The sequence below is a fragment of the Oncorhynchus keta genome, chromosome 5 (genome assembly GCF_023373465.1).
Source record: "Oncorhynchus keta strain PuntledgeMale-10-30-2019 chromosome 5, Oket_V2, whole genome shotgun sequence".
Classification (NCBI taxonomy): Eukaryota; Metazoa; Chordata; class Actinopteri; order Salmoniformes; family Salmonidae; genus Oncorhynchus; species Oncorhynchus keta.
The window spans coordinates 36,827,174-36,847,540 of NC_068425.1; the positions used below are offsets into that span (position 1 = coordinate 36,827,174).

General features: G+C 50.8%; 1 protein-coding gene and 1 long non-coding RNA gene across 3 annotated transcripts in view; both read right to left on the minus strand.

Moving 5' to 3' along the window:
• Nucleotides 1-20,367, minus strand: part of abcc1 (ATP-binding cassette, sub-family C (CFTR/MRP), member 1) — a 95,762-nt gene that overhangs the window by 23,408 nt on the left and 51,987 nt on the right. The window contains exons 22-31 of the mRNA XM_052519810.1: nucleotides 18,386-18,437; nucleotides 17,982-18,096; nucleotides 17,175-17,382; nucleotides 16,417-16,603; nucleotides 16,091-16,214; nucleotides 13,013-13,212; nucleotides 11,800-11,926; nucleotides 5,302-5,403; nucleotides 2,431-2,577; nucleotides 1,349-1,507 (exon numbers count right to left, since the gene is read on the minus strand). Coding sequence (XP_052375770.1) covers nucleotides 1,349-1,507; nucleotides 2,431-2,577; nucleotides 5,302-5,403; nucleotides 11,800-11,926; nucleotides 13,013-13,212; nucleotides 16,091-16,214; nucleotides 16,417-16,603; nucleotides 17,175-17,382; nucleotides 17,982-18,096; nucleotides 18,386-18,437 — 1,421 coding nt within the window. The remainder of the gene's footprint in view (nucleotides 1-1,348; nucleotides 1,508-2,430; nucleotides 2,578-5,301; nucleotides 5,404-11,799; nucleotides 11,927-13,012; nucleotides 13,213-16,090; nucleotides 16,215-16,416; nucleotides 16,604-17,174; nucleotides 17,383-17,981; nucleotides 18,097-18,385; nucleotides 18,438-20,367) is intronic.
• LOC127930252 (uncharacterized) lies at nucleotides 7,166-10,482 on the minus strand. Of its 2 annotated transcripts, none has more exons than XR_008137504.1 (3): nucleotides 10,329-10,482; nucleotides 8,988-9,051; nucleotides 7,166-7,383 (listed from the first exon to the last, which is right to left on the minus strand). It is a non-coding gene; the product is annotated as an uncharacterized LOC127930252 (long non-coding RNA). The 2 variants fall into 2 exon arrangements; XR_008137503.1 differs by lacking the exon at nucleotides 10,329-10,482 and adding an exon at nucleotides 7,635-7,698 and having other exon boundaries at nucleotides 8,988-9,339.

Sequence of the window (20,367 nt, forward strand, 5' to 3'; positions counted from 1 at the left end):
GTGTGAGTGTGTCTGTATGGGCCGTGGGTGTGTGGGTCAGTGTGAGTGTGTCTGTATGGGCCGTGGGTCAGTGTGAGTGTGTCTGTATGGGCCGTGGGTGTGTGGGTCAGTGTGAGTGTGTCTGTATGGGCCGTGGGTCAGTCTGAGTGTGTCTGTATGGGCCGTGGGTCAGTGTGAGTGTGTCTGTATGGGCCGTGGGTGTGTGGGTCAGTGTGAGTGTGTCTGTATGGGCCGTGGGTGTGTGGGTCAGTGTGAGTGTGTCTGTATGGGCCGTGGGTCAGTGTGAGTGTGTCTGTATGGGCCGTGGGTGTGTGGGTCAGTGTGAGTGTGTCTGTATGGGCCGTGGGTCAGTGTGAGTGTGTCTGTATGGGCCGTGGGTGTGTGGCTCAGTGTGAGTGTGTCTGTATGGGCCGTGGGTGTGTGGGTCAGTTTGAGTGTGTCTGTATGGGCCGTGGGTGTGTGGGTCAGTGTGAGTGTGTCTGTATGGGCGGTGGGTGTGTGGCTCAGTGTGAGTGTGTCTGTATGGGCCGTGGGTGTGTGGGTCAGTGTGAGTGTGTCTGTATGGGCCGTGGGTGTGTGGGTCAGTGTGAGTGTGTCTGTATGGGCGGTGGGTGTGTGGGTCAGTCTGAGTGTGTCTGTATGGGCGGTGGGTGTGTGGCTCAGTGTGAGTGTGTCTGTATGGGCCGTGGGTGTGTGGGTCAGTGTGAGTGTGTCTGTATGGGCCGTGGGTGTGTGGGTCAGTGTGAGTGTGTCTGTATGGGCCGTGGGTGTGTGGGTCAGTGTGAGTGTGTCTGTATGGGCCGTGGGTGTGTGGGTCAGTGTGAGTGTGTCTGTATGGGCCGTGGGTCAGTCTGAGTGTGTCTGTATGGGCCGTGGGTCAGTCTGAGTGTGTCTGTATGGGCCGTGGGTGTGTGGGTCAGTGTGAGTGTGTCTGTATGGGCCGTGGGTGTGTGGGTCAGTGTGTGTGTCTGTATGGGCCGTGGGTGGGTCAGTCTGAGTGTGTCTGTATGGGCCGTGGGTGTGTGGGTCAGTGTGTCTGTATGGGCCGTGGGTCAGTGTGAGTGTGTCTGTATGGGCCGTGGGTGTGTGGGTCAGTGTGAGTGTGTCTGTATGGGCCGTGGGTGTGTGGGTCAGTGTGTCTGTATGGGCCGTGGGTGTGTGGGTCAGTGTGTCTGTATGGGCCGTGGGTGTGTGGGTCAGTGTGAGTGTGTCTGTATGGGCCGTGGGTCAGTGTGTCTGTATGGGCCGTGGGTCAGTGTGTGTCTGTATGGGCCGTGGGTCAGTGTGAGTGTGTCTGTATGGGCCGTGGGTCAGTGTGAGTGTGTCTGTATGGGCCGTGGGTGTGTACCTGTGGTATGATGGTGATCCTGGAGCGGAGTTCATGGAGACCCAGTGTGGCGATGTTAACTCCATCGATATGAATCTCTCCCTCACACGCCTCGATGATGCGGAACAATCCTAGAGTCAGAGAGGACTTCCCTGCTCCTGTACGACCTACTATACCCACCTGGGACAACAACAACAGCAACAACAACAACAGTCACTACCCTGCTCCTGTACGACCTACTATACCCACCTGGAACAACGACAGTCACTACCCTGTCACGCAGCCTAATCCCCGTCACGCAGCCTAATCCCCGTCACGCAGCCTAATCCCCGTCACTCAGCCTAATCCCCCCGTCACTCAGCCTAATCCCCCCGTCACTCAGCCTAATCCCCCGTCACTCAGCCTAATCCCCCCCCGTCACTCAGCCTAATCCCCCCGTCACTCAGCCTAATCCCCCCGTCACTCAGCCTAACCCCCCGTCACTCAGCCTAATCCCCCCCGTCACTCAGCCTAATCCCCCCGTCACTCAGCCTAATCCCCCCCCCGTCACTCAGCCTAATCCCCCCACTCAGCCTAATCCCCCCGTCACTCAGCCTAATCCCCCCCAGTTACGCAGCCTAATCCCCCAGTCGCGCAGCCTAATCCCCCAGTCACGCAGCCTAATCCCCCGTCACTCAGCCTAATCCCCCGTCACGCAGCCTAATCCACCGTCACTCAGCCTAATCCACCGTCACTCAGCCTAATCCCCCGTCACTCAGCCTAATCCACCGTCACTCAGCCTAATCCCCCGTCACTCAGCCTAATCCCCCGTCACTCAGCCTAATCCCCCGTCACTCAGCCTAATCCCCGTCACGCAGCCTAATCCACCGTCACTCAGCCTAATCCCCCGTCACGCAGCCTAATCCACCGTCACTCAGCCTAATCCCCCGTCACGCAGCCTAATCCACCGTCACTCAGCCTAATCCACCGTCACTCAGCCTAATCCCCCGTCACTCAGCCTAATCCCCCGTCACTCAGCCTAATCCCCCGTCACTCAGCCTAATCCACCGTCACTCAGCCTAATCCCCAGTCACGCAGCCTAACACCCCCCCCCCATCACATACCTTCTCTCCTCCGTGGATGGCTACGGTGATGTTGCGTACGGCCAGTTCCTGGTCCTCTCTGTATCGCAGACCAAACCCTCTGATGTCTATATTGCCTGCTGTGGGCCAGCCTGGAGGCAGAGACGATTGGTCATGTCTCCAGTCCGCCTGGGAGGGGACAAACAAACAGAGGTATATACACACAGAGTTCCCGTGTACACAACTAAATAAATAAAATAACCGTCATAACTGTTTTAAAGAAGTAGAAAGACCAGCTGACTGAAGGACAGTATGGCAGGTCATATGTTATTTTATAGAAGTAGAAAGACCAGCTGACTGAAGGACAGTATGGCCGGTCATATGTTATTTTATAGAAAGACCAGCTGACTGAAGGACAGTATGGCAGGTCATATGTTATTTTATAGAAGTAGAAAGACCAGCTGACTGAAGGACAGTATGGCAGGTCATATGTTATTTTATAGAAAGACCAGCTGACTGAAGGACAGTATGGCAGGTCATATGTTATTTTATAGAAAGACCAGCTGACTGAAGGACAGTATGGCAGGTCATATGTTATTTTATAGAAAGACCAGCTGACTGAAGACAGTATGGCAGGTCATATGTTATTTTATAGAAGTAGAAAGACCAGCTGACTGAAGGACAGTATGGCAGGTCATATGTGATATTATAGAAAGACCAGCTGACTGAAGACAGTATGGCAGGTCATATGTTATATTATAGAAAGACCAGCTGACTGAAGACAGTATGGCAGGTCATATGTTATTTTATAGAAGTAGAAAGACCAGCTGACTGAAGACAGTATGGCAGGTCATATGTTATTTTATAGAAGTAGAAAGACCAGCTGACTGAAGGACAGTATGGCAGGTCATATGTTATTTTATAGAAAGACCAGCTGACTGAAGGACAGTATGGCAGGTCATATGTTATTTTATAGAAAGACCAGCTGACTGAAGGACAGTATGGCAGGTCATATGTTATTTTATAGAAAGACCAGCTGACTGAAGGACAGTATGGCAGGTCATATGTTATTTTATAGAAAGACCAGCTGACTGAAGGACAGTATGGCAGGTCATATGTTATTTTATAGGAGTAGAAAGACCAGCTGACTGAAGGACAGTATGGCAGGTCATATGTTATTTTATAGGAGTAGAAAGACCAGCTGACTGAAGGACAGTATGGCAGGTCATATGTTATTTTATAGAAAGACCAGCTGACTGAAGGACAGTATGGCAGGTCATATGTTATTTTATAGGAGTAGAAAGACCAGCTGACTGAAGGACAGTATGGCAGGTCATATGTTATTTTGTAGAAAGACCAGCTGACTGAAGGACAGTATGGCAGGTCATATGTTATTTTATAGAAAGACCAGCTGACTGAAGGACAGTATGGCAGGTCATATGTTATTTTATAGAAAGACCAGCTGACTGAAGGACAGTATGGCAGGTCATATGTTATTTTATAGAAAGACCAGCTGACTGAAGGACAGTATGGCAGGTCATATGTTATTTTATAGGAGTAGAAAGACCAGCTGACTGAAGGACAGTATGGCAGGTCATATGTTATTTTATAGGAGTAGAAAGACCAGCTGACTGAAGGACAGTATGGCAGATCATATGTTATTCTATAGAAAGACCAGCTGACTGAAGACAGTATGGCAGGTCATATGTTATTTTATAGAAAGACCAGCTGACTGAAGGACAGTATGGCAGGTCATATGTTATTTTATAGGAGTAGAAAGACCAGCTGACTGAAGACAGTATGGCAGGTCATATGTTATTTTATAGAAAGACCAGCTGACTGAAGGACAGTATGGCAGATCATATGTTATTCTATAGAAAGACCAGCTGACTGAAGGACAGTATGGCAGGTCATATGTTATTCTATAGAAAGACCAGCTGACTGAAGGACAGTATGGCAGGTCATATGTTATTTTATAGAAAGACCAGCTGACTGAAGACAGTATGGCAGGTCATATGTTATTTTATAGAAAGACCAGCTGACTGAAGGACAGTATGGCAGGTCATATGTTATTTTATAGGAGTAGAAAGACCAGCTGACTGAAGGACAGTATGGCAGGTCATATGTTATATTATAGAAAGACCAGCTGACTGAAGACAGTATGGCAGTTCATATGTTATTTTGTAGAAAGACCAGCTGACTGAAGGACAGTATGGCAGGTCATATGTTATTTTATAGAAAGACCAGCTGACTGAAGGACAGTATGGCAGGTCATATGTTATTTTATAGGAGTAGAAAGACCAGCTGACTGAAGGACAGTATGGCAGGTCATATGTTATTTTATAGAAAGACCAGCTGACTGAAGGACAGTATGGCAGGTCATATGTTATTTTATAGAAAGACCAGCTGACTGAAGACAGTATGGCAGGTCATATGTTATTTTATAGAAGTAGAAAGACCAGCTGACTGAAGGACAGTATGGCAGGTCATATGTTATTTTATAGGAGTAGAAAGACCAGCTGACTGAAGACAGTATGGCAGGTCATATGTTATTTTATAGAAAGACCAGCTGACTGAAGGACAGTATGGCAGGTCATATGTTATTTTATAGAAGTAGAAAGACCAGCTGACTGAAGACAGTATGGCAGGTCATATGTTATTTTATAGAAAGACCAGCTGACTGAAGACAGTATGGCAGGTCATATGTTATTTTATAGAAAGACCAGCTGACTGAAGGACAGTATGGCAGGTCATATGTTATATTATAGAAAGACCAGCTGACTGAAGACAGTATGGCAGGTCATATGTTATTTTATAGAAGTAGATTTGGTTGACCAATAACAGTCTTCCAAAATGCCGTCACAGCTCAACCTACAGAGTTGTGTATGGGAACATAAACACACACAGACGTACCTCTTTCTCTGTGTCTTCGTACTCCTTGACTCTCTCCACGGCCACAATGTTGGTTTCCAGATCTGAAGACATCCTCACTAGCCAGGTCAGAGAGGCCGTCAGCTACAGGACAGAGAGACAGAGAGACGGAGAGACAGAGACAGAGAGACAGGGGCAGAGAGAAGGAGGCAGAGACAGAGAGACAGAAAGACAGGGGCAGAGAGGAGAGGCAGAGACAGAAAGACAGGGGCAGAGAGAAGGAGAGGCAGAGACAGAGACAGAAAGACAGGGGCAGAGAGAAGGAGAGGCAGAGACAGAGAGACAGAAAGACAGGGGCAGAGAGAAGGAGGCAGAGACAGAGAGAGACAGAAAGACAGAGAGAGGGAGGCAGAGACAGAGACAGAGAGACAGAAAGACAGGGGCAGAGAGAAGGAGAGGCAGAGACAGAGAGACAGAAAGAGAGACAGAGAGAAGGAGGCAGAGACAGAGAGACAGAAAGACAGGGGCAGAGAGAAGGAGAGGCAGAGACAGAGAGACAGAAAGACAGAGACAGAGAGAAGGAGGCAGAGACAGAGAGACAGAAAGACAGAGACAGAGAGAAGGAGGCAGAGACAGAGAGAGACAGAAAGACAGAGAGATGGAGGCAGAGACAGAGAAGGAGAGACAGAAAGACAGAGACAGAGAGAAGGAGGCAGAGACAGAGACAGAAAGACAGAGACAGAGAGAAGGAGGCAGAGACAGAGACAGAGAGAAGGAGAGGCAGAGACAGAGACAGAGACAGAAAGACAGAGACAGAGAGAAGGAGGCAGAGACAGAGACAGAGAGAAGGAGAGGCAGAGACAGAGACAGAGAGAAGGAGGCAGAGACAGAGACAGAAAGACAGAGACAGAGAGAAGGAGGCAGAGACAGAGAGAGAGAAGGAGGCAGAGACAGAGACAGAGAGAAGGAGGCAGAGACAGAGACAGAGAGAAGGAGAGGCAGAGAGAAAGAGACAGAAAGACAGAGACAGAGAGAAGGAGGCAGAGACAGAGACAGAGAGAAGGAGGCAGAGACAGAGAGAGAAAGAAAGACAGGGGCAGAGAGAAGGAGAGGCAGAGACAGTAGTGGTCACTGACTAATTGGACATTAATTTCCCACTGTGAGAAAACCCTTTCTGTACATACAGCACTCGGGGCGGCAGGGTAGCCTAGTGGTTAGAGTGTAGAGGCGGCAGGGTAGCCTAGTGGTTAGAGTGTAGAGGTGGCAGGGTAGCCTAGTGGTTAGAGTGTAGAGGCGGCAGGGTAGCCTAGTGGTTAGAGGGTAGAGGTGGCAGGGTAGCCTAGTGGTTAGAGGGTAGAGGCGGCAGGGTAGCCTAGTGGTTAGAGGGTAGAGGCGGCAGGGTAGCCTAGTGGTTAGAGGGTAGAGGCGGCAGGGTAGCCTAGTGGTTAGAGTGTAGAGGCGGCAGGGTAGCCTAGTGGTTAGAGGGTAGAGGCGGCAGGGTAGCCTCGTGGTTAGAGTGTAGAGGTGGCAGGGTAGCCTCGTGGTTAGAGTGTAGAGGCGGCAGGGTAGCCTAGTGGTTAGAGCGTTGGACTAGTAACCGGAAGGTTGCAAGTTCAAACCCCCGAGCTGACAAGGTACAAATCTGTCGTTCTGCCCCTGAACAGGCAGTTAAACCCACTGTTCCTAGGCCGTCATTGAAAATAAGAATATGTTCTTAACTGACTTGCCTAGTTAAATAAAGAAAAAATTAAAACTTTTTTTTACATTTGTATCAGATTTTTGCTTCAAGGACCTCATTGAATGCAACCGTTTATGTCAAGTGTGTTTCGTGCTCACTTCATTGGGAGGCTGAATATAAGGACTGGACATGCAGATAAATGAAAGAGATGAATGATTTCTGCTGGGCTCTCAGGACTGATAGGGTTAAACAACCTGGGCTCTCAGGACTGACAGGGTTAAACAACCTGGGCTCTCAGGACTGACAGGGTTAAACAACCTGGGCTCTCAGGACTGACAGGGTTAAACAACCTGGGCTCTCAGGACTGACTGGGTTAAACAACCTGGGCTCTCAGGACTGACAGGGTTAAACAACCTGGGCTCTCAGGACTGACAGGGTTAAACAACCTGGGCTCTCAGGACTGACAGGGTTAAACAACCTGGGCTCTCAGGACTGACAGGGTTAAACAACCTGGGCTCTCAGGACTGACAGGGTTAAACAACCTGGGCTCTCAGGACTGACAGGGTTAAACAACCTGGGCTCTCAGGACTGACAGGGTTAAACAACCTGGGCTCTCAGGACTGACTGGGTTAAACAACCTGGGCTCTCAGGACCTGGGCTCTCTCAGGACTGACAGGGTTAAACAACCTTAAACAACCTGGGCTCTCAGGACTGACTGGGTTAAACAACCTGGGCTCTCAGGACTGACAGGGTTAAACAACCTGGGCTCTCAGGACTGAACAACCTGGGCTCTCAGGACTAAACAACCTGGGCTCTGACAGGGTTAAACAACCTGGGCTCTCAGGACTGACAGGGTTAAACAACCTGGGCTCTCAGGACTGACAGGGTTAAACAACCTGGGCTCTCAGGACTGACAGGGTTAAACAACCTGGGCTCTCAGGACTGACAGGGTTAAACAACCTGGGCTCTCAGGACTGACAGGGTTAAACAACCTGGGCTCTCAGGACTGACAGGGTTAAACAACCTGGGCTCTCAGGACTGACAGGGTTAAACAACCTGGGCTCTCAGGACTGACAGGGTTAAACAACCTGGGCTCTCAGGACTGACAGGGTTAAACAACCTGGGCTCTCAGGACTGACAGGGTTAAACAACCTGGGCTCTCAGGACTGACAGGGTTAAACAACCTGGGCTCTCAGGACTGACAGGGTTAAACAACCTGGGCTCTCAGGACTGACACTTAAAACAACCTGGGCTCTCAGGACTGACAGGGTTAAACAACCTGGGCTCTCAGGACTGACAGGGTTAAACAACCTGGGCTCTCAGGACTGACAGGGTTAAACAACCTGGGCTCTCAGGACTGACAGGGTTAAACAACCTGGGCTCTCAGGACTGACAGGGTTAAACAACCTGGGCTCTCAGGACTGACAGGGTTAAACAACCTGGGCTCTCAGGACTGACAGGGGCTTAAACAACCTGGGCTCTCAGGACTGACTTAAACAACCTGGGCTCTCAGGACTGACAGGGTTAAACAACCTGGGCTCTCAGGACTGACAGGGTTAAACAACCTGGGCTCTCAGGACTGAGGGTTAAACTGGGCTCTCAGGACTGAGGGGCTCTCAGGACTGACAGGGTTAAACAACCTGGGCTCTCAGGACTGACAGGGTTAAACAACCTGGGCTCTCAGGACTGACAGGGTTAAACAACCTGGGCTCTCAGGACTGACAGGGTTAAACAACCTGGGCTCTCAGGACTGACAGGGTTAAACAACCTGGGCTCTCAGGACTGACAGGGTTAAACAACCTGGGCTCTCAGGACTGACAGGGTTAAACAACCTGGCTCTCAGGACTGACAGGGTTAAACAACCTGGGCTCTCAGGACTGACAGGGTTAAACAACCTGGGCTCTCAGGACTGACAGGGTTAAACAACCTGGGCTCTCAGGACTGACAGGGTTAAACAACCTGGGCTCTCAGGACTGAAAACAACCTGGGCTCTCAGGACTGACAGGGTTAAACAACCTGGGGACTCTCAGGACTGACAGGGTTAAACAACCTGGGCTCTCAGGACTGACAGGGTTAAACAACCTGGGCTCTCAGGACTGACTGGGTTAAACAACCTGGGCTCTCAGGACTGACAGGGTTAAACAACCTGGGCTCTCAGGACTGACAGGGTTAAACAACCTGGGCTCTCAGGACTGACAGGGTTAAACAACCTGGGCTCTCAGGACTGACAGGGTTAAACAACCTGGGCTCTCAGGACTGACAGGGTTAAACAACCTGGGCTCTCAGGACTGACAGGGTTAAACAACCTGGGCTCTCAGGACTGACAGGGTTAAACAACCTGGGCTCTCAGGACTGACAGGGTTAAACAACCTGGGCTCTCAGGACTGACAGGGTTAAACAACCTGGGCTCTCAGGACTGACAGGGTTAAACAACCTGGGCTCTCAGGACTGACAGGGTAAACAACCTGGGCTCTCACCTGACAGGCTCTCAGGACTGACAGGGTTAAACAACCTGGGCTCTCAGGACTGACAGGGTTAAACAACCTGGGCTCTCAGGACTGACAGGGTTAAACAACCTGGGCTTAAACAACCTGGGCTCTCAGGACTGACAGGGTTAAACAACCTGGGCTCTCAGGACTGACAGGGTTAAACAACCTGGGCTCTCAGGACTGACAGGGTTAAACAACCTGGGCTCTCAGGACTGACAGGGTTAAACAACCTGGGCTCTCAGGACTGACAGGGTTAAACAACCTGGGCTCTCAGGACTGACAGGGTTAAACAACCTGGGCTCTCAGGACTGACAGGGTTAAACAACCTGGGCTCTCAGGACTGACAGGGTTAAACAACCTGGGCTCTCAGGACTGACAGGGTTAAACAACCTGGGCTCTCAGGACTGACAGGGTTAAACAACCTGGGCTCTCAGGACTGACAGGGTTAAACAACCTGGGCTCTCAGGACTGACAGGGTTAAACAACCTGGGCTCTCAGGACTGACAGGGTTAAACAACCTGGGCTCTCAGGACTGACAGGGTTAAACAACCTGGGCTCTCAGGACTGACAGGGTTAAACAACCTGGGCTCTCAGGACTGACAGGGTTAAACAACCTGGGCTCTCAGGACTGACAGGGTTAAACAACCTGGGCTCTCAGGACTGACAGGGTTAAACAACCTGGGCTCTCAGGACTGACAGGGTTAAACAACCTGGGCTCTCAGGACTGACAGGGTTAAACAACCTGGGCTCTCAGGACTGACAGGGTTAAACAACCTGGGCTCTCAGGACTGACAGGGTTAAACAACCTGGGCTCTCAGGACTGACAGGGTTAAACAACCTGGGCTCTCAGGACTGACAGGGTTAAACAACCTGGGCTCTCAGGACTGACAGGGTTAAACAACCTGGGCTCTCAGGACTGACGGTCTCAGGACTGACAGGGTTAAACAACCTGGGCTCTCAGGACTGACAGGGTTAAACAACCTGGGCTCTCAGGACTGACAGGGTTAAACAACCTGGGCTCTCAGGACTGACAGGGTTAAACAACCTGGGCTCTCAGGACTGGGCTCTCAGGACTGTTAAACAACCTGGGCTCTCAGGACTGACAGGACTGACAGGGTTAAACAACCTGGGCTCTCAGGACTGACAGGGTTAAACAACCTGGGCAGGACTGACAGGGTTAAACAACCTGGGCTCTCAGGACTGACAGGGTTAAACAACCTGGGCTCTCAGGACTGACAGGGGGCTCTCAGGACTGACAACCTGGGCTCTCAGGACTGACAGGGTTAAACAACCTGGGCTCTCAGGACTGACAGGGTTAAACAACCTGGGCTCTCAGGACTGACAGGGTTAAACAACCTGGGCTCTCAGGACTGACAGGGTTAAACAACCTGGGCTCTCAGGACTGACAGGGTTAAACAACCTGGGCTCTCAGGACTGACAGGGTTAAACAACCTGGGCTCTCAGGACTGACAGGGTTAAACAACCTGGGCTCTCAGGACTGACAGGGTTAAACAACCTGGGCTCTCAGGACTGACAGGGTTAAACAACCTGGGCTCTCAGGACTGACAGGGTTAAACAACCTGGGCTCTCAGGACTGACAGGGTTAAACAACCTGGGCTCTCAGGACTGACAGGGTTAAACAACCTGGGCTCTCAGGACTGACAGGGTTAAACAACCTGGGCTCTCAGGACTGACAGGGTTAAACAACCTGGGCTCTCAGGACTGACAGGGTTAAACAACCTGGGCTCTCAGGACTGACAGGGTTAAACAACCTGGGCTCTCAGGACTGACAGGGTTAAACAACCTGGGCTCTCAGGACTGATAGGGTTAAACAACCTGGGCTCTCAGGACTGATAGGGTTAAACAACCTGGGGGTTAAACTCTCAGGACTGACAGGGTTAAACAACCTGGGCTCTCAGGACTGACAGGGTTAAACAACCTGGGCTCAACAGGGCTCTCAGGACTGACAGGGTTAAACAACCTGGGCTCTCAGGGACAGGGTTAAACAACCTGGGGCTCTCAGGACTGACAGGGTTAAACAACCTGGGCTCTCAGGACTGACAGGGTTAAACAACCTGGGCTCTCAGGACTGACAGGGACCATCTTTAACTTGAAGATCCTCATTCAGGACTGCCTGTTTTAAACAACCTGGGGGAGGGGGTTAAGGGAGGGGGCTACCCGGACTGACCGGCTTGAAACAAACCGTTTTTTAAAAACAGGAAACAACACACACACACACACACACACAGGACACACACACAACACACACACACACAGGACACACACACACACACACACACAGAAATACACTTTACACACACACACACACACACACACACACACACACACACACACACACACCACGTTACTGACCTGTAGTGCGTATGAGATGGACAGGCCCATGATCCCAGGGCTGAGGCTCTCTCTGGCCATCACAGCAAACAGAGCAGCAAACATTACGATACAGTTCCCTACAAACTCCAGACGCACCGCCAGCCACCTACAACACAGAGATATTAGAGACATTACGGTACAGTTCCCTACAAACTCCAGACGCACCGCCAGCCACCTACAACACAGAGAGATATTAGAGACATTACGGTACAGTTCCCTACAAACTCCAGACGCACCGCCAGCCACCTACAACACAGAGATATTAGAAACATCACGGTACAGTTCCCTACAAACTCCAGACGCACCGCCAGCCACCTACAACACAGAGAGATATTAGAGACATTACGGTACAGTTCCCTACAAACTCCAGACGCACCGCCAGCCACCTACAACACAGAGAGATATTAGAAACATTACGGTACAGTTCCCTCCAGACGCACCGCCAGCCACCTACAACACAGAGATATTAGAAACATCACGGTACAGTTCCCTACAAACTCCAGACGCACCGCCAGCCACCTACAACACAGAGAGATATTAGAGACATTACGGTACAGTTCCCTACAAACTCCAGACGCACCGCCAGCCACCTACAACACAGAGAGATATTAGAGACATTACGGTACAGTTCCCTACAAACTCCAGACGCACCACCAGCCACCTACAACACAGAGATATTAGAGACATTACGGTACAGTTCCCTCCAGACGCACCGCCAGCCACCTACAACACAGAGATATTAGAGACATTACGGTACAGTTCCCTACAAACTCCAGACGCACCGCCAGCCACCTACAACACACAGAGATATTAGAAACATTACGGTACAGTTCCCTCCCAGACGCACCGCCAGCCACCTACAACACAGAGATATTAGAAACATCACGGTACAGTTCCCTACAAACTCCAGACGCACCGCCAGCCACCTACAACACAGAGATATTAGAGACATTACGGTACAGTTCCCTACAAACTCCAGACGCACCGCCAGCCACCTACAACACACAGAGATATTAGAGACATTACGGTACAGTTCCCTACAAACTCCAGACGCAGGTGAATGTTAATAGTACCTGCTATAAATGTTGACCAGGTCTCATTAGTTTGGATTTTGCTTTAAAAATATTTTATATCTCAACATGACTTATTGATTCAACCAATAAAGGTGTGCGTGTGTGACCGCGCTCCTCACCGGTTGGCTACGATGCTGGGGTAGTATGCTTTCTGGTTGTGGTCAACTCGACCGTCACTCTCCCTGATGAAGCGTTCCTGCTCCCCAAAGGCTCGGATGACGCTGGCGCCTAGCAACGTCTCGTTGAAGTGTGTGTAGACCGGGGAGCGACTGACCGACTCCAGACGCTTCAACTGACGAGACGACGCCACGTAGAAACGCTGTGGGGAGGGATGACACGGAGGGATGACACAGAGGGATTAGATGGAGGGATGACACGGAGGGATGACACGGAGGGATGACATGGAGGGATGACATAGAGGGATGACATGGAGGGATGAGATGGAGGGATGACACGGAGGGATGTGATGGAGGGATGACACGGAGGGATGAGATGGAGGGATGACACGGAGGGATGAGATGGAGGGATGACACGGAGGGATGACATGGAGGGATGAGATGGAGGGATGACACGGAGGGATGTGATGGAGGGATGACACGGAGGGATGACACGGAGGGATGACACGGAGGGATGACATGGAGGGATGAGATGGAGGGATGACATGGAGGGATGTGATGGAGGGATGACACGGAGGGATGACATGGAGGGATGACACGGAGGGATGACATGGAGGGATGACACGGAGGGATGACATGGAGGGATGACACGGAGGGATGACACGGAGGGATGACACGGAGGGATGACATGGAGGGATGTGATGGAGGGATGTGATGGAGGGATGATGGAGGGATGTGATGGAGGGATGACACGGAGGGATGACACGGAGGGATGACATGGAGGGATGACATGGAGGGATGACATGGAGGGATGACACGGAGGGATGACACGGAGGGATGACACAGAGGGATGGATGGAGGGATGACACGGAGGGATGACATGGAGGGATGAGGGAGGGATGACACAGAGGGATGTGACACGGAGGGATGACACGGAGGGATGACATGGAGGGATGACACGGAGGGATGAGATGGAGGGATGACATGGAGGGATGATGGAGGGATGACATGGAGGGATGACATGGAGGGATGTGATGGAGGGATGACATGGAGGGATGACACGGAGGGATGACACGGAGGGATGTGATGGAGGGATGACATGGAGGGATGACACGGAGGGATGACATGGAGGGATGTGATGGAGGGATGACACGGAGGGATGTGATGGAGGGATGACATGGAGGGATGATGGAGGGATGACACGGAGGGATGACATGGAGGGATGACATGGAGGGATGACATGGAGGGATGACATGGAGGGATGACATGGAGGGATGACACGGAGGGATGACATGGAGGGATGACATGGAGGGATGTGATGGAGGGATGACACGGAGGGATGTGATGGAGGGATGACATGGAGGGATGACATGGAGGGATGACACGGAGGGATGACATGGAGGGATGACACGGAGGGATGACACGGAGGGATGACATGGAGGGATGTGATGGAGGGATGACACGGAGGGATGTGATGGAGGGATGACATGGAGGGATGTGATGGAGGGATGACACGGAGGGATGACATGGAGGGATGACACGGAGGGATGACACGGAGGGATGACACGGAGGGATGACACGGAGGGATGACACGGAGGGATGTGATGGAGGGATGACATGGAGGGATGTGATGGAGGGATGACATGGAGGGATGACATGGAGGGATGACATGGAGGGATGAGAGGATGACACGGAGGGATGACATGGAGGGATGACACGGAGGGATGTGATGGAGGGATGACAGATGGAGGGATGTGGGATGGAGGGATGACATGGAGGGATGACATGGAGGGATGACATGGAGGGATGACATGGAGGGATGACACGGAGGGATGATGGAGGGATGACACGGAGGGATGTGATGGAGGGATGACACGGAGGGATGACACGGAGGGATGACACGGAGGGATGAGATGGAGGGATGACACGGAGGGATGACATGGAGGGATGACATGGAGGGATGACATGGAGGGATGACATGGAGGGATGACATGGAGGGATGACACGGAGGGATGTGATGGAGGGATGACACGGAGGGATGTGATGGAGGGATGACATGGAGGGATGACATGGAGGGATGACATGGAGGGATGATGATGGAGGGATGACACGGAGGGATGACACGGAGGGATGGAGGGATGACACAGAGGATGTGATGGAGGGATGTGATGGAGGGATGTGATGGAGGGATGACATGGAGGGATGAGCATGGAGGGATGTGATGGAGGGATGACACGGAGGGATGACATGGAGGGATGACATGGAGGGATGTGATGGAGGGATGACATGGAGGGATGTGATGGAGGGATGACATGGAGGGATGACATGGAGGGATGAGATGGAGGGATGACATGGAGGGATGTGATGGAGGGATGTGATGGAGGGATGACATGGAGGGATGTGATGGAGGGATGACATGGAGGGATGTGATGGAGGGATGACATGATGGAGGGATGACATGGAGGGATGTAATGGGGGATGACATGGAGGGATGTGATGGAGGGATGACATGGAGGGATGACATGGAGGGATGACATGGAGGGATGAGATGGAGGGATGACATGGAGGGATGATATGGAGGGATGACATGGAGGGATGAGATGGAGGGATGACATGGAGGGATGACATGGAGGGATGATATGGAGGGATGACATGGAGGGATGATATGGAGGGATGACATGGAGGGATGAGATGGAGGGATGACATGGAGGGATGTGATGGAGGGATGATATGGAGGGATGAGCATGGAGGGATGAGATGGAGGGATGATATGGAGGGATGACATGGAGGGATGACATGGAGGGATGAGATGGAGGGATGTGATGGAGGGATGTGATGGAGGGATGATATGGAGGGAGATAAAATAACAATGAGTAGGGAGAGAGGGATCTCTCTCATCCCCCTCTCTCTCTCTCTCTACCCCCCCGCTCTCTTTCACACACACCCCTCTCTCACACCCCCTCTCTCTCACACCCCCCCTCTCTCTAACTCACTCTTTCCCCCACCCATCCTCTCTCTCTAACCCTTCCCCCTCTCTCACACCCCTCTCTCTCTAACCCCGCCCCCCCCTCAGCAACCCACCTGGACAAAGAAGTAGAGTATCCCCAGAGGAGGTATGATAATAGCCACTAGTGGAGTAGCGATCAGTATGACCACACAGGATCCTACTACGTTGAACATGGAGCCCATGAACATCTTAATGATACTGGGGAGAGGAGAGATAAGGCAGCATTACATGGTACCAACAGCAGGCAACACACAAATTTCAGAGAATTTCATATTTTCATAAAAACACAATACACAAAAATGTTATACAGACATAATAAAATCGACAACTTTAAGAAAATAATAATAATAATTTAAGGATTTTCTGTACAAATATATATCTAAATATTTTCTGTAAAAACCTTGGGATGATAGAGTCAATGGTGTCTGTCTCCTTGGAGAAACGGTTCACCAGGTTACCGCTGGGGGTGCGCTCGAAGAAGGACATGGGGGAGCGCAGTACGTTGTACAGCATGGACTGGTGGAGGTAGCGTGATGCTAATATACCACCGATAGAGACAGAGATGGAGTAGCAGAACACAGCTATGCCTGAGAGATGGGGTATGGGGAGAGAGAGGGGGAGGAGAGGGGGGGTATGGTGAGAGAGAGGGGGGGAAGGGGGTTTGAGGGGAGAGAGAGGGGGAAGGGGGTATGAGGGGAGAGAGAGAGGGGGAGAGGGGGGGTATGGTGAGAGAGAGGGGGGGGGTATGGTGAGAGAGAGAGGGAATGGGGGATGAGGAGAAGAGGAAAGAGGGAGGGGTGGAGGAGAAGAGGAAAGAGCGAGGGGGTGGAGAGCGAGGGGAGGGGGGTATGGGGAGTAGGAGACAGAGAGGGGGAGGAGAGTGGGAAAGGGGGTATGGGGGGAGGAGAGGGGGGTATGGTGAGAAGGGGGAAGAGCGAGGGGGAGGAGAGCGAGGGTATGGGGAGTAGGGGAGAGAGGGGGGGAGAAGAGAGTGGGGAAGGGGTTTGGGGAGAAGGAGAAAAAGAGAGGGGAAGGAGAGCAAGGGGAGGGGGGAATTGGGAGAAGAGAGAGGAAGGGAGAGAGTTGAACATAAAGACTTGTAGACAGACCAGGATACCACCCACAGACACAGAGACTAACACACACCACCGTCCTTACCCTGTGAGGCCCCCAGAGCTCCGTACACCCCCAGTCTCATCTCTCTGCTGGGCTGGGTTCCGTTGACGACTGGGTCGTCAGTCCACAGACTGAGCCAGTAGTTAGAGAAGAGAGAGGCGAAGTGGTGACTGAAGAACAGGAAGATACTGACGCAGGACAACACCACCCCTATAGCCTTCATATACTCCCAGAATACTGACAACTTCACCTAGAGAGAGAGAGGAGGAGGAGAGAGAGAAAGGGAGGGGGAGAGAGAGAAAGGGAGGGGGAGAGAGAGAGAGAAAGGGAGGGGGAGAGAGAGAGAGAGAGAGAGAGAGAGAGAGAGAGAGAGAGAGAGAGAGAGAGAGAGAGAGAGAGAGGAGAGAGGGGGAGAGAGGGGGGAGAGAGGAGGGGGAGAGAGGAGGGGGAGAGAGAGAGAGGGAGGGGGAGAGAGAGGGAGGGGGATAGAGAGAGAGGAGGGGGAGAGAGCGAGAGAGAGAGGGAGAGGAGGGGGAGAGAGAGAGGGAGAAAAAGGAAGAGGGAGGGGGAGAGAGAGGGAGGGGGAGAGAGAGAGAAAGAGAGAGACCAAGAACAGAGAGGAGAGAAAGACAGAGACAGAGAGCGAGGGAGAGAAAGAGACCAAGAGAAGAGAGGAAAGAGAGAAAGAAAGAGAGACCAAGAAAAGAGAGAAAGAGAAAAAAAGCGTGAGAGAGACCAAAAGAGAAGAGAGAGATTCAATGTAAGAGATGGACAGTTGCTCTGAGGCTCTGGTATACTACATTGACTGTTAATAGGGAGTCACTTAAGATCTCACACACAGCCTCTTACCCGCCCGGTGTTGGCCTTGTCAGCCTCTGTGATTCTCCCCACCTCAGCGTTCTTGGCCTTCTTCCCCAGGACCTCTCCTTCTGTCCTCACTGCTGATGTACTGGTATGGTTCTGACTGGAGAAACAGAGAGAGAGAGAGACAGAGAGAGAGAGAGACTGGTATGGTCACTGGAGACACAGAGAGACAGAGAGACAGAGACAGAGACAGAGAGAGGGTTGTACTGGTATGGTCCTGACTGGAGACAGAGAGACAGAGAGACAGAGACAGAGACAGAGACAGAGAGAGAGAGAGAGAGAGAGAGAGAGAGAGAGAGAGAGAGAGAGGGGTTGTATGGTCCTGACTGGAGACAGAGAGACAGAGAGAGTGTGCCAGAGATTTGAGATGTTGTGGAGTGTTCACTCACCCAATCACAGCAGCAGGAAGTCCATTCTCCAGTCCTCTCTTTGGTGCAGAGTCTAGACATCCCAGAGAAGAGACAGACACCTGGTCAGACCTTTCACTGACTATAGGGAGTACATCACACACTCTAGACTCAAAACACACACACACAGCTAGAATAACCCTAGCAGCATTAGCACAAAGCAGGGTCAGAACAGCTCCAGGGAAACACCTGCCCTTTAGCAGTGGTCTCAGGTCAGATCCCCACGCCCCAATCCTAACCTTAACTACTAGGATAGAAACTAAGGAGCAGGGTTGAGCAGTATCCAGATGGGAAAAGGGAGAGGAGATACCTAGTCCGTTGTACAACTGAATGCATTCAACTGAAATGTGTTTTCCGGTGGTTTAACCCAACCTCCCCTGAATGTCATACTGTTTCTGTACCATACTGAGGTGTACGGTATTACCGGAAGTGCACCCAAGGGGGCGCTGTTTCCAAAACAAAAAAAACACACAAAACAATTTAGGCACCAGGGATCTTAATCCAGGAAGGGGGGTTGAATATCTCAGCTGTAACCAAGACGCTTCATCCTGACATCCAGCTACAGTTAGCAAACCAAACCAGAGCTGGAGTCCTGAACTGGAGAGAACTTAATTCAACACATCTTTAGATGTCCTATAGTTCAACTGAACTTTAAGAGTTGTATAAACAGTGGAGTGGCTCGTAGCGAGGAAGTCCTACCGTCTGTATGTCTGAAACACTTCTTTATACAGCATAAGGATGTTTCCCAAATGCACCCTATTCCCTAAATAGTGCACTACTTTTGATTGGGTATATGGGGCCCCGGGTCAAAAGTAGTGCATTATATAGGGAATAGGTAAGTCGTGCACTATCCATCCAGCATCACTGATATCATGTTATAATGATACCGACCAGGTTATCCATCCAGCATCACTGATATGTTATAATGATACCAACCAGGGTATCCAACCAGCATCACTGATACCATGTTGTAATGATACCAACCAGGGTATCCAACCAGCATCACTGATATCATGTTATCATGATACCGACCAGGGTATCCAAACAGCATCACTGATATCATGTTGTAATGATACCAACCAGGGTATCCAACCAGCATAACTGATACCATGTTATAATGATACCAACCAGGGTATCCAACCAGCATAACTGATACCATGTTATAATGATACCAACCAGGGTGTCCATCCAGCATCACTGATATCATGCTGTAATGATACCAACCAGGGTATCCAACCAGCATCACTGATACCATGTTGTAATGATACCAACCAGGGTATCCATCCAGCATCACTGATATCATGTTGTATGATACCAACCAGGGTATCCATCCAGCATAACTGATATCATGTTATAATGATACCAACCAGGGTGTCCATCCAGCATCACTGATATCATGTTGTAATGATACCAACCAGGGTATCCATCCAGCATCACTGATATCACGTTATAATGATACCAACCAGGGTGTCCATCCAGCATCACTGATATCACGTTGTAATGATACCAACCAGGGTATCCATCCAGCATCACTGATATCATGTTATAATGATACCAACCAGGGTATCCAGCATCACTGATACCATGTTGTAATGATACCAACCAGGGTATCCATCCAGCATCACTGATATCATGTTATAATATAATACCAGGGAATCCATCCAGCATCACTGATATCATGTTGTAATGATTTCAACCAGGGTATCCATCCAGCATCACTGATATCATGTTATAATGATACCAACCAGGGTATCCAGCATCACTGATATCATGTTGTAATGATACCAACCAGGGTATCCATCCAGCATCACTGATATCATGTTATAATATAATACCAGGGAATCCATCCAGCATCACTGATATCATGTTGTAATGATTTCAACCAGGGTATCCATCCAGCATCACGGATATCATGTTATAATGATACCAACCAGGATATCCATCCAGCATCACTGATACCATGT